The sequence below is a fragment of the Lissotriton vulgaris genome, chromosome 1_1 (genome assembly GCF_964263255.1).
Source record: "Lissotriton vulgaris chromosome 1_1, aLisVul1.2, whole genome shotgun sequence".
NCBI lineage: Eukaryota > Metazoa > Chordata > Amphibia > Caudata > Salamandridae > Lissotriton > Lissotriton vulgaris.
Window position 1 is genome coordinate 1629745089 of NC_141685.1, and position 15045 is coordinate 1629760133.

At 43.2% G+C, this 15045-nt stretch overlaps 1 protein-coding gene across 1 annotated transcript in view; it reads right to left on the minus strand.

The window, feature by feature from the left end:
* Positions 1-15045, minus strand: part of PPP6R2 (protein phosphatase 6 regulatory subunit 2) — an 876013-nt gene that overhangs the window by 650124 nt on the left and 210844 nt on the right. Inside the window, exon 5 of the mRNA XM_086918845.1 lies at positions 3352-3538. Within this exon, the coding sequence (XP_086774971.1) occupies positions 3352-3538 (187 nt within the window). The remainder of the gene's footprint in view (positions 1-3351; positions 3539-15045) is intronic.

Below are 15045 nucleotides of genomic sequence, written 5' to 3' on the forward strand. Positions count from 1 at the left end.
TAGTCGTAACTACAGCATCGAACTGATAGAAACTTAGCCCTCTACTAGACCTTCCAGTCCTCCCTTGACTTGACCCTGGACCATTTCATTAAAGTGGCAGCACTGATCAAAGCAAGCCCCTTCCCAAGGCTTTTTATACTGCTCCTATAACTGACTTCATTCATACACCCTGGAAGAACATCATCTAAACACCATGCTTAAAAAGCCAATCTGGACGCAAAGTACCTGGCTCCTGTGGAATTTTATTCTTAATTTCCTCTTTTTAGCAAAAGCAATGGCTTGTCCAAAGTTCAGTGCTCTGTTGAGGTTAACAGGCTGATTCTTTTAAACCAGATTTAAAACCAGTGGGATGGAGGCTGTGGGTCAATGATTGTTTTGTCTGCTTCTGCAACATTCACTGAATAATGGTCCCATCAAGTAATTTGCACCCCGCCATGCACAATTTTCTCATCATTAATTTTGCTGCAAATGTTGCAGTGTAAATGGGTGTGTGTCGCCTAGGTGTGTGTTTGTGTGTGTGCGCCAGTATGAGGGGTGTGTGTCAGTAGGAGGTGTGTGTGGGAGAGAGTGTTTGTGTGGGAGAGAGTGTTTGTGTGGGAGAGAGTGGGTGTGTGGGTGGATCTCTGAGCAAATGCATTAGTGAATACATCAGTGACTGTATGTATGGGGGTGTGTTTGTATGACTGGGTGTGAGAGTAGTTGTGTGGGTCTGAGTATGTGCATGTGTTTTAAAAAAAAAACTTTTATTTGTGGTCTGGATCTGCACTGGAGTCACACTGAGGCCATGCTGAGCGCCATGGTGGATCCTCGCACACCAAAATTAAAATAAAAATTGGACAATTTTCTGCCCATTAGGGGTCCCTCACAGATCCCTCAATCAGTCCATTGGGGTCAGGACAACTCTACCCTGATCCTTTATATCCTATGTATACTTTATTCCCACACCCCTAAAAGGGAACTGTGTACCGATTCACAAAATAGCAGGTGCAAACTTTCTCTCAGCCAACCAATAGCAGAATTGCTGCATGGCGCGTGGATTCGCCTCTAGATATATCTAAATCATTTTTTTCTTTAATAAGTTCAAAACCATTTAACAGATTTTTTCCACATTACAAAACACACTCTTGCTGGACCAAGCTCTAGCTTTCTGCATAATTTGGTGTAATTACTTTCAGCGGTTTGGGCTACAGTCATGTCTAAAATCCCTAAGGGAATTTGCATAGGGAAAATGAATTTTGGGACCCCCCCCCCCCCCTCTTTATCTTGGCCCCGCGTGACTAATCAGCATGAAACGTTTCAGACAGGAGCTGACGTGACTAGGATACTAGCTTTGAAAATGTAGTAAAGATTCATCAGAGGGTGTCAATTTTATTAGCAAAACAAAAAATGCTTTTCCTATGGAATCTAAGTCTTAACTATATCTACCTAGTGGCAGCCGCAAGCAGGTAATTAATTTATTTTATGTTAGTTCATTATTCTTATATTAAGTGTTTAATATTTTTTCTACATTCATGGGGTATTTCATATATGTAATGTTTTTGAAGTGAAGTACTTTCCCTACTCTTGCTTAGACTGCAGTAGAATTATTACAATTAACCTCTCTGCAGTTCAACACTTTCCGTACTGTTATGTTGGTTAGAGTGGGAATAATAAGTTGAAACTCTCTGAAGTCCAATGCTATCCCTATTTATGTACAGACTTGGGGGATATCATTTAGTATTCCCTCTTTAAAGTCCAATACTTTCTCTACTGTTACATAAACTAGAGTGGGAATAGTATATTTTATATTCTTAGACTGCAATGGTTTTCATAATATCGGTTAATTAAATTTAATTGCAGTGCCCTTTTAATATTTTATACTATTTGTTTTTATGTTTCAATTTATTTCAATATTAGCAGTATTTTTTAGAAAATGTGTTTTGTAGGTTTTAGCATTTGTTATGTTGCTTAAATTATTATATTTTTTGCAATTGAATTGCTTATCTTTTTAATTGTGTATGTTTTATATTTATATACACAAATATTTTTATAGTAATAAATGTCAAATATTGAAAAATATAATGCAAAATAAATATTTTAACAATGTTACACTATATACATATGTACATATATTTATACATCAAAAAATCAATAGGAGAATGGATCACTTGTCGACTACAGCACCAGGGTTTTTTATTCGGAACGACATTCTTAAAAAAAACACATACACGCACGTTAGCGACGAGGTGGTATATCTTGGTTCTCCACCAATTAACATGGCGTGGGAGCATCATCATAGGGTTCTTTATTAGTTGTATAGGTTTAGACTCTAAAAAAGAGAACAGACTTCTATACATGGTTTTTGATCAAGATTATGTCTGTTTTGAAAACGAGAGAGGGAGGTTTCTTACTAACATAGCTGGAGATGTTATTACAATAAATGAGCTGTATTATGAAGGCAGTTTAATTATAATCCACTTAACGGTAATTGTTATTGTCACTTAATGAGTATTTTGTGGACTTTATTTGCCAATAGGTATTTCTGGATAAACTATCCTTGATCTACACCTTTAATAAAATAGTTATTTTTGATGATCTAAGGATTTTTATTGCACTATCACTTTTTGGGAGCCCTATCTCTGGAACACTGCTACAAAACCAGTGGGTACCTCTAGGTGGAGGTTGCATACAACTAATAAAGAACCCTATGATGATGCACCCACGCCACGTTAATTGGTGGAGAACCAAGATATACCACCTCGTCGCTAACATGCGTGTATGAGGGTTTTTTAAGAAATTCGTTCCGAATAAAAAACCCTGGTGCTGTAGTCTACAAGTGATCCATTCTCCTATTGATTTTTTGATATATAAAGTGGAAGCTGAATGGATCAATACTTCTACCTCGCTCACCCTGATTGAAGAAAGACATTTATATAAACAGAAACATGTATGTATCTTTATATATGCATATAATTTACAGAGCATTCAATATTAGAGGATTTTATTTAATCTACATATTAGCTTTTTATATTAAAATAGTTAACATTTACTACTCTAGACTTGATTTTTTGCTAAACTATATTTTTGACATTATATTTTTGTCAATTATATTGTTAACCACAATAATGTGTCAGTGATCCGGCATTACTAATCACATCTCAACTTTTTTTTCAATCAAATTCTGAGGTTTTTTAAACACCAATTATGGTCACACTGTAATAACTATTTTTTTCACACACACACACACAATACAAATTCAAATTAACCTGTTAAGGTAATCATGATGTTGTGACTCCTAGTGTAATTACCAGTTATGAAATTACTTACAAGCAATATAAAATGTCTATCATGTAGATAAGAGGAAGCAGATACCTGCTCAGTTTTCCTGGCAATTAGGTTGCCAATGGTCTTGCTGAAGAAGCTGGCCAGCAGGGGGTTCAAGGGAGGTTCATGATCCAAAAAATCATAGAGGATATTCAACAAGTTCTCATCGCCTCCCAACCTGTCATTTATCTGTGGGACATCAGAGGTCAGGAGCTCGCAAGCAGTATTGGAATACCTATAAGGAGAAAACAGTAAGTTTAGGTTCGATTCTGATCTGTGACATTCTTCGGAAAGAAACCACTGAAGGACCCCATCTCTGCAGAATGTACACCAGGCATCAAAACTGAAGCCCACAGTACTCAGCTGATGTGGGCTTTGTCACCAACAGATCTCTCAATGCATAACAGAGAAACTGGAGCCTACTGCACCCTTCTGTAACTTCCATTTTTATGTGTACATTATAGTAAATGATTATCTTTAACTGCTAACTGCTCCCTCCAACATACATGAATGGCTCAGTGTATTACATTTAAAGTGTATGCAGTTAACCAATGTTAGCACGCACTGCGCCCTATGCATCCATTATTCGTTTTGTTACCTGGATTTTAGATAGTGCTACAAGTCTTTGACAAAGGACCAGTCAGAGAGGTCTCGATAATGGTCTACCAGGGACACTTAGGGAATTAATGAAATTATATTTAAGAACATCGACCACTAACTGTGCAACTAAATACATCAGACTATTAATTATAAAAATATAGTGAGGCAGAGTATATACAGGAAATTTACTATTCTTAACTCTACATCCAAGTACATGAAGATACATTTATTGCCACAGTGCCTACATGTACATCCCAGTAGTATGACTTTGATACCTCTCCAATATACGCACCATTCCACTAAAATTCACACTGCCTGTGATGAGCCTTAGCTAGACCAGATAAATGGAAGCCATCCATCTAAAATGGCCTTTATCAACGAAGTCTCATAGCAAAAACACAAACTTGAAATAAAGAGCACATTTCTGATCAGCTACTAAATGTAAGCAAAAACATATGAATCCAGAATTATTCACACTTTAAAACTGTTAAAAATATCTTATGGATATATACCACAACTTCGCTGATACCCCACGCCTCTTGATGCGGCGAGCTCACACTGGGGTAGCGACCACCTCAATACACCAAATCACTTCTTACATTCAGTTCAACACACCAAAAGAGAAATGGTCTGTGGGTCAATTCCAATCCAGCGTGTTATATTCAGCACACAAACAGCAAAAATCTGCCCTTTTACTTGCTTGAATGCCGAATAACACACCCTGGATGGAAATTGAGTGGCAGCCCATTTCTGTTTTTGTGTGTCGAATTGGATCTAAGAAGTGATTTGGCGCTGCCATCTCGCTTTATGTTTCTCTCTCCCTCTCCATGCATCTCCGTCTCTATATCCATGTAGCTCTAAGTATATCTCTATCTTTCTATCTAATCCTTCCAGCCCGTGCTCATGGATAGGCAAAGTACATTCTCTTACTCTGGGTCCCTAACTTTACTATACAAAGGTCATACGTTTTCTCTGTCTGCGGAGTTTAACTACAGCCGTACATCATAGTTCCAAGTCACATTATGTAGATTCCAAAAGCCATAGTTAGTTTTTGCACAATGGGTTGTAACCTGGTGGTATAATCACACCGAAGTAGGTTGTATAGACCACTGATGGCACCAAGTGATCTACTAGTGGGACAATGCACTTTATTATAAATACCAAGAACATAACTAGTTTGTTGACCATTTTAAAGAACATTTACTGCCTTTTTACAGCTTGATTTAGTTCGCTTTAAGCATGTATAGGATTGAGTGCGTTGGGCACCCCACTGACAGAATCTTGACATTTGCAAAGTTTATGTTACCCTCATCCATGCCCTCTTTTGCCCTCCTAAAATATGCCTTGCGTCAGAATTGCAACACAAATAGTTTAATTGTGTGGACAAATAGGGTGAATAGCAGATAGCGCCTGCTTATCACATTTTTGAGGAGAAAACTTGTAAATGTAAAATGTAAATGTACATGTATTTATATAGCGCAAATCACTGACCGAGGTCGGTATCTAAGCGCTTGCTTAGGGAACCCGTCCTGGTATTCCCCTGTGAGATAACCCCGGCAGGGTATCCACAAGGTGAAAGCCAGGCATCCCGCCGCGAGGGGCCGTTGTGGAGATTAACCAAGCTATTGCCCAGAGTCGCAGAGTGTGAACCCGTGAGTCGAGAAGGCACCGGAGCGAGAATTATCAAGTCCGTGGAATTTTTAGCCCAAGACCCGCCGAGGCGGGGAATTGAACCTTGGTCCAGGGCCGATCTCAGCTTCCGGGTCTGCCGCCTCTAACCCCTGAGCCACACTTCTCCTTGCTTTTGCCTATCCTGATTGGTTTGGGGGATGATGGGTAGTTGGATATGATCTACTACAAAAATATTTACTTAAACCTAAATATTTGTAACGTTTTCTAATGGCATGCTCAGACAAACTATTTATCAGAGTCACATACCAGCAGCATCTGGACTTTGACAATGAATTTCCCTCTGAATGTTATTGAATGCATTTCTACAATGTAAAATACAGAACAGGTTAGGATCAGTTAGCTGAATAATAACATGGTTCTGCATCACTTCACTGATGCCGTTAATGTTAGAATGATTCCCTACTTTACACAGAGGCCCTGAAACATGATTGTGGGAAATTTAGATGTCTGTATGGTCTGAATTCAGGAGCCATGATACCAAATTCAAGGATTTTAATAATGTCTGATCAGGAACAGTAAGAAAGGCCTGATTAGTAACCTGCAACAGTGGCCACTTCAAAGCCTTGACAAGCCCAAGACAATAGAACATCCGACTGTTTTGCCAACAGGGGCTTAACTTCCTTCTATTTACACCAGGTAACAAATTTAACCCAACAGCCTGAATATATAGATCTAGAGAGGTGACAAGCAGCCAGAAAGCCATACACCACTTTTAATGGAAAATCGAAAGCCTCTAGATTCTGCTCAAGCTCCAAGCATTGGGGTGTCGTTTCTAGCAGTTTTGGTAACACTTGTCGATCCTCCCAAACATGCAGCTGTGATGGAGGGTGTATGCTCAGAGTCAGGATTTCAGAAAACCAAACACTCCGAGCCCAGTCTGGGACTATCATGACTTGTGCTCAGTCAAACCAGACCTTCAGGAACAGAGGGATTAACAGCAGCGTTTGGGTTGGATACAGGAGAGTGGAGTCTGATCTAAGTTATAACATGTCTCTTAGAGACCCTTGAGTAGGAAACACTCTAGAGCACAGATAATGCATATTTTACACAGAAGTGAAAAAGTCTACCAAGAGAATGCCCCGCTGAGGGAAAATACCTTTAATCACGTCCAGTTGCAGCCATCGCTTTGATTGGTTAGATGCCTGCTATGTTCGGTTACCCTGATGCTGAGGCACCGTGCTATGTGGTTGACCATCAGGGGAATCTTGTGGAGTACCAGCTACCTCCAAAGACACGGAGCCTTGAGATAGCCTGTTGTAGTACAACTTGGCAGCCTTACTGTCAGACATCACCTGAATTGTCTTGCCTGTAATGGAGGGCTAAAAGGCCTTTCAGGCCAGTCAGACTGCCCGCAGGCACCCTGAAAGTTTATATGATGGTACTACTGTGTCTAAGACCAGAGCCCCCTAATCTCCATCTCATTTAGGTGAACTCCCCAGCCCAGATTTAACACGTCTGTCACCACTGGAGTGGGTCAGGAGTATGGACCTGAGCCACATCTTTGAAGATGCGGACATGATCTTAAACGTCACGTCCACAGGGCTGCGGTACTAGGCTAACTGAAGATTCCAATTTCATCGGAGGGCTCAGTCATGCCAACAGGTATTTGGCACCAAGCACATGCACAATGTTAAGAGCCCTAGAAGGCTTCGAAACATCAAGACTGAGAAACGCTTTTACTTGAAACAGTGGGATCTTAGCCTGATAGTCCTGGACTTGTTGTGAGGAGAAAAAGTGCACCATGTCCATATTGGCCCCTATCAAGAGAATTGTTTGCAATGGCTGAAGATTGGATTTTGGCTCCATGATGGAAATACCCCAGGATAGATAATAGTGACATGGTCATTTGCATGCGGTCAGAAACCAGTTACAGCAGGCATGTCTTAAACAAGCCAGACATTGCTTACTGAAACACATGCATCCTTGACCTGCAAAGATGTGCTACAACCAGTAACAGAGTCCTTGTGTACCAAGGAACCAATGTAAGTAGGACCGTGAATTTAAAGTGGTCTGACCCCCATCCCAAGCGGAGATACTTTGAGAGACTGCAGGATCAGTAAATGAAATTATGCATCCTGCAGGTCTAAAGATACCATCCAGTGCTCTGGGTTCAGGGCCAAGAGAATTCTGACAACCCATCATATTAAACTTTTTTTTTAGAAACATGTTCTGCACTCATGGGGAAGCAGTACAGACAGTAGCATCCCATTACTCGCTCTGCCTCGGATATCACCTCAATCACACCCTTAACTAGTATCATCAGCACTTCTCTTAAGAGAATATCAGAATGGTCCACCAACTTCTGGCTAAAAAGTGGAGGAATGTGGGTGTCCACAAAGGGAAAACCATAACCAAAATGAACAATCGGCTCATATGTTTGATTGTAAGCACACCTTCACAACACAACAGATAAATGCAGGCTCCAATCCCACCTTCCACCATCTTCATCTGCTGTATAAGGTCCTTCCCTTCCACCACTTAACTCAAAACATTTGTCATTATCCTTGCTGTTGTGATATCCCGCCGGGACTGTTGTAACAGCATGTTTATTAGCCCGCCCAACAAACCAGCCACTAAACAACCACAGACTCAAATCCCTGCAGATCGGTTTTAATTTGGACTGAATCGCCATAAGCATACCCTTCTTGTAAACCCTCCGATGACTCCCTGTAAAAGACACAGCAAACTTCAAAGTGCTCTGCTTTGTCCATAAACACCTTCACAGCTTGACCTCCATTTACTCCTCTAATATAGCTGCCATGTACCACCCACCAAGAAGTCTAAAACCCAGGAACCACAACCTATTCTCGATCTGCCAATTCTGCTTCAAGAACTTCAGAGGAAGAACTCAACACAAACAGAGCATCTTATTGACCGCTCTTCCAAAGCCTCTAAGAATAAAGAGGAATTTCTGAGACTCAAGAAGTTTTTATGGCTTACCTCTTCTGCTAGGCCTAAGGTTAGCCCCACCATGCTGCACAATACCACGGACAAGTGGCCATGTGATAGTTGTGACTAGGGCCACATGTTAAACACCTAAAATCACCAATTCCATTCAAGGCCCATATTCTGACTCTACATGGATTTTACTTTGGATCACTAAGTCTATCGCTGCCCTTGCTATTGAGACCCTTTTATATGATTCTCTGTACGATGTTTTCTGATCATAGTTCTCAGAGGTCTCCTTGTGTAACTTCTAGCGCTATGCAAAAAAACTTCAATAAATCTGAAGGACCCACTGGTATAATGTAATTGCGTGCCTAAAACACCAGCAATGTTGGATTCAGGCCCCTACTGGCAATGTTGGATTCTGATCCCTACTGGTCCCAAATGTTTGATAGAGGTACAGAATGGTTAGAATAAGAAAAGATAAAGAAGTATGACGGTGGGGGTAGGAGAAAAGGACGACTAATGCTGCTGGTGATCTCTCCCTCAGACACTGCCACTGAAGTATCCCGATACTGGATGAGCTGCAAGGGCTAACAGACAAGGCCCTTAGAATATCCTAAAAGCGTCCTACATTGCGGATGAAATTGGCGAACACAAAAAACATGACTAGCAAATGAGCCGTAGCTCTGCCGAGGACTGCTGCATCTCCTTTCTCACCAAACAATCTTACTCCATCAAAGTAACGTCCATAAGCAAGGCCTGCCCATCTGTGGAAAATCCGGGGTCATGAAATCAAAACTAGAGCCTGCTAAAAAACTGGTGCCTGTAGCACAATAAAATAAATCTGTCGTATTTAGGTCAGACCATAATATATATTTTGGCACATCCTGGCCATCTTGCTATGTCTGAGAAAGGAAATTTCATCCTCAGGCAAAGTGGGTAAAACTGTTCTCACAATGTCCCAAGGGGGACTGTATATGTGGATGGATCAATGAGACAAACAGCATTCAAGGAGCGAAGCACTAGTCCGCTAACAAAAAGATCCTTTTCTCCATAGTGTATTTCTATTTTGGTTCTATGTCAAGTGGAACAGTAGGAAACAAGTTTAGAATAACTTTGCAAATGGAAGACTGAACTAGAAGGCTCTCAGGTGCAGAAATGTCGAATCATCTGGTGTAGAGTATGTTGTCGTGATAGGGCAATTCACTTGCGAGTTCGAGTAAGGCTTGGAAAAGATGGCAATGACCGATTCAGTAAGGAATTTGTTAAAGGGCAGCAAAGGTACCAAAGTTGAAGGGTCTGGCTGCAAAACTTCAGTTAGCAGATTAGCTTTAGTCTCGAAAATGAGCAGTGCATTTACAGCACTACAGACCACTACGGCAATAGAAGCACTCTTCTACTGGGAGCTCTAAGAGTGAAGTCAGTTCCATCTTTGGTGAAGTATCCAAGCCACTGGCATTTTGAAGATCAAGATACAAGCCAGCATGCAAATAATGAGAAGGGGGCAAATAATTGCTATCCTCATTATGGTCTTCCTTATGGGGACCAAAATCTCAAGGTCTTATAGTACATCGGACTATAATCTGAAAAGGGCTACTATTTTCCGTGAATATTGCTGCTGAAGCAAGGTGACTCGAGGAAAGTCGCTCTCAACCTGAGACTGGGCTTTGTTGACAGTCTAGCATGACAGAGTGAGCCCTTGGCGAAGCTGCCTTCAGATCTGTAACTGGTGTCTAAGACCGATGCAGCACCGGCCAGTGTTTAAACAATGGTACTCGCCACCAGAGGTTCACCCAATACACAAAGTACAGTCCGGTAAGGAGAAATTGGTCCGTCACTCTGTCAAGGAATAGATGCTGAGAAGGAATGTTCAGTCCCCTTCTTGATTGCCCGAGGAAAGGAAACTCCTGCCAGAAGCCATAGCGCCAATCTACACACAGTGTATATGAAAGATAAGTATCTCCTTAGGAGGGTCCCAGTGAGGAGGAAAAAAACAGGGTAAAAAAAACCTGCGTGGCAATCATGTACGTCTTGATTGAAAATAAATATTGTTATTGAGGACATTAGTAAGACACCAAAGTCCTCCTGACATTAGGAAGGAGAAAGGAGCCAGGCTATTGAAGGAGTAGAATCCAGAAGAAAGTTCCTGCGAAAGAAGCGAAATTCAGGGACAAGATGGTAGCAAAGTGGAACATAACAGGACAAGCCATAAGGTAACAAAAGCATTGTAACGCACCACTCACTTACAAATGCCTCCTTGGATGTGGTACTAACAGAAACCAACATAACAGGAATAGACTCCGGCTCACATTGAATTGGGAACCTCTGTTCGCATCCTATAAGCAAACCGCTATTTATTTATTTATTTATTTGGGCATTTGTAAAGCGCCTGGTTACGCCACTGGCGTGTCCCCGCGCTGTGATAAGTGAAGTGGCTGTCCCCCCCCTCCCACAGAAGGCTACCTGCTGAAAAGGTGGGTTTTAAGCTTCTTCCTAAACAGGACTTCAGATGGTTCTAGTCGCAGTTCTAAAGGAAGGGCATTCCAGCATCTGGGAGCGAGGTGTCTAAAAGATCTTCCTCCCATACGCGCCTTTCTTACTCTGGGGACTTTTAGCAGCCCAGTCTGCGAGGACCGTAGATTGCGTGTGGGCTCATAGTAGGTCACCAGACTCTGGAGCGGAACAGGGGCTTTACCGCTCAGAATGCGGTGGCATGTGGAGAGGGCTTTGAACTCTACCCTCTTCTCCACAGGGAGCCAATGGAGGGCTAGTAGAGCTGGTTTGGAGGGTGACCTCCTAGGGAGCCTGAGTACAAGCCGCGCCGCGGCATTTTGAAGCACTTGCAGGCGGCCCATGACCTTGCTCGTGGCCCCCAGATATAGCAGGTTCCCGTAGTCAAGTCGCGAGGTGACCAGGGCGTGCACCAGCGTCCTCCGAGCAGAAATAGGAAGAAATAGGAATGAGGCTATGAGGGAGAGAGCAGATTATTATGCTTGTTCATCCCCCTTTTTCCGAGAATCATGGTGTTCAGATTAAGAAGCGCAACTTTTAATAAGGACAATTTCATGATCCTGAAACTGCCATCAATGCGTGCTACTCCAGCCAGCTCGGCTCGCAGACCACCCTTCGAGGTTGCAGTAAGCACAGACACACCAAGGTGATTCAGGCAGTGCGAGCGCTCAGCAGATGGCGGAGAGCAGGTTCTAGGAACATACCGTCTGACAATACGAGCAGTGCTAGATCTTTGGCCGCTTCGAGCCCTCCAGTGATCTCTCAGGTCAGTTCTTACCACAGAACTTGACATTTCGGCACATTGCTCTTCTACTATAGGTTTCAGATGACCTGGGTATCCCTTCTGTTCTCCCGGGATAGGATGCCACAATGAGACCACTATAGAGATCTCTAATCTATCTGGGGTTCTCATCACAAGGGTAATGTCAGTAGCTCTCTCACTCAATGCCAAGCTAAGGCATGTCTGCTGAGATCAACCTCTTGGTAATACTCCTCCAAATATTTAGTTTAAGAAAATACCAAAGTAGGTTTTCAATTCATCTTTTATTTATTGACATGTAATATTTATCATTTTGAACACTTCAGTGACGTTATGTTTTTTCTAACTAAAAACACATTTTGCTAAGTGTTTTAGCAAAACACTATTGATTTTTAATATTGACACAATCCACCTCTTGGCAAAGTCTGTCAGACATCCCCTTGCACACCCATTTTTTGACTCCACCACACCTCCACTCCAAAATTATAAACCCAGACACTTTGAAGACATTATTTCTCAGGTATGGATTTAACACAAATACATGATTCAGATTGACAGCAATATCAGCGATTTGTGAAAGCAATGGAGCCACATTGCTATTTGGCTGCAGAGGCAAGAGGCAGAAGGAGGAACTACCACTCCCAGGGGGCACGCTGTTAAGCCCACACCTGGCACAGATCATCTGCTCACCGCGCCTACTTAGCGCCTCGCCACTCCGCTGCCGCGGGAGCCGCATCGCTGTTTGGGCTGTTTGGCTGCAGAGGCAAGAGGCAGAAGGAGGAACTACCACTCCCAGGGGGCACACATCATCTGATCACCGCGCCTACTTAGCCCCTCGCCACTCCCGCTGCCGCGGGAGCCGCATCGCTGTTTGGGCTGTTTGGCTGCAGAGGCAAGAGGCAGAAGGAGGAACTACCACTTCCAGGGGGCACGCTGTTAAGCCCACACCTGGCACAGATCATCTTCTCACCGCGCCTACTTAGCGCCTCGCCGCTCCCGCTGCCGTGGGAGCCGCATCGCTGTTTGGCTGCAGAGGCAAAAGGCAGAAGGAGGAACTACCACTCCCAGGGGGCACGCTGTTAAGCCCACACCTGGCACAGATAATCTGCTCACCGCGCCTACTTAGTGCGTCATCATTCACGCTGCGCGGACGCGCACCGGGCCAAGGGCGGGCCCGTTTAAGCCCGTTCAAGCACGAACAAGGACGGGACGGGCAACCCCTCTAACATCTACATTTGATTAAGGTTAGTGCTATCTCGTTGATCTACTGTCTGTCCTGTAAAGGCCAGAACTCTTGAACGTAGCCAGAAGTAGAGGAAAGTCTTGCTAAAGTTATAGATTTGCTATGGCCACGGCTTCTACTTCAGGAGAGCTTAGCGGAAAGAATGTTGGTGGGTCACTAATGGGCACCCTAGATAATTTCCTCATACGGGTGTCGTCAGCATTAGCTAAGGACATTGAGCTGACCGAAAAGAGATTATCACTAGACCCCCTCTTCGACAAACGGTCGTCAATGGGAAGTTTGGCTACTGTTAAGTCACCTGTTCCTAATGGGGCTGATCTTGAGGACACACTGTGTTCCTTGGAGGAAGAAGTCAGTGGCCTTATTTTTCAACCGGATGGATACACTGCATCACCTGAACAACAACGGCCTATAATACCAATAGTCAAGACTAACGAATAGTTTCTTACCTGCCGGTGTAGTTTTGCAGCTTGAAGATCTTTCTGGATTCACTATGCTGTGCATTATTCCGCGGTCTTGTGGTTGGATCCAGAATCGTAGTCTTTTCTTTGTTTGTGGTTTTTTTTTTTTCGTAGCCCAGGTGCGCGTCGACGTCCCACCTTTTGGTGTATTCCCGGTGACGTCGGCGCGCTTCCTGCGGAAACACCCACTCTTGGGCGCCATCTTCGGATTCTTTTTTCTCGTGTTTGTTCTGTTACCGAAGTAATGGCAATGTTCTAGTAAGTCATTCACCGCTTTAACCTTCAAGGTTTGTTTGTTCAAGTAATTGTCTATGTTTTCAACCCCCTTCCTCTTCAGCCTCATCTTTCTGGCGGAGGTGGGTGGGTTTGCTAGTGAATCCAGAAAGATCTTCAAGCTGCAAAACTACACCGACAGGTAAGAAACTATTCGTTTTGCAGCGTGAATCTTTCTGGATACACTATGCTGTGCATAGACTTTGTAGCGGTTTCTCATTTTTGTGGCGGCTGGGTGGAAGATGAGTGTTGGTTATTGAATATGTGTGAAGCACCTTTTGTCCGACTTGTGCTTACTTGTTCATCTGTATATCCACGCAGTAGTGCTTTGTGAACGTGTGCACTGAAGCCCATGTTGCCGCCAGGCATATGTCCTGAATGGGTGTGTTGGCCAGGAAAGCTATTGTAGCTCCCTTTTTCCTGGTAGAGTGGGCCCGTGTCCCGCCTGCCAGTTCTTCCCCTGCCTGCTTGCGGCAGAATTGTATTGTCTGTGCGATCCATCACACAATTGTTCTTTTAGTTACTGGTTTTCCCATGATGCTCTTTGCGAAGGAAACAAAGAATTGCTTTGTTTTCCTGTGTTCCTTTGTCCTTTCAATGTAGTGCATGACAGCCCTTCTGGCGTCTAGGGTGTGAAGAGCTCGTTCAGCGCTTGTTGTCGGTTTCTGGAAGAAAATTGGTATTTGTATAGTTTGATTCATGTGGAACCCTGACACCATCTTCGGCATGAAGTGTGGGTCGGTTCTCATTACCACCCTATCATTGTGAATTTGGATGTAGGGTTCCTGTAACGTTAACGCCTGAAGTTCGCTCACCCTGCGCAGCGAGGTGATTGCTACCAGGAAAGCCGTTTTCATTGTTAGCCTCTCTAGGGATGCTTTGTGAATTGGTTCGAAAGGATGTTTCATCAGTTCTGTTAGGACCAGGTTAAGGTTCCATGCAGGTGGTGGCAACCTCTTTGGAGGCGCAATCTTCTTAGCTCCTTCCAGGAATCTTTTAACCACTTGTGAGGTGAAGAAACTCTTACAAGTCTCCCCTCTTGTGTAAGCGACTATTGCTGCTAAGTGAACTCAAGGAGGATGAGCTTAGTTTCTTGTCTAGTAGGTGCGTGAGGTATCTTAGCACCGTCGAGTCCCTTTGCATTTTATTGTGCAGCTTCTATCTCCTGCACCATAGAGTGAATTTCTTCCATTTTGATACATAGAAACTTTCGCGTGCTGGGCCTTCGTGCCTCCCGAAGTACCCTCAGTGTTCTCTCTGGTAGTTTCAGATGCGCAAATTCTATATCCTCAGGAGCCACGCTTCCAGGCTCA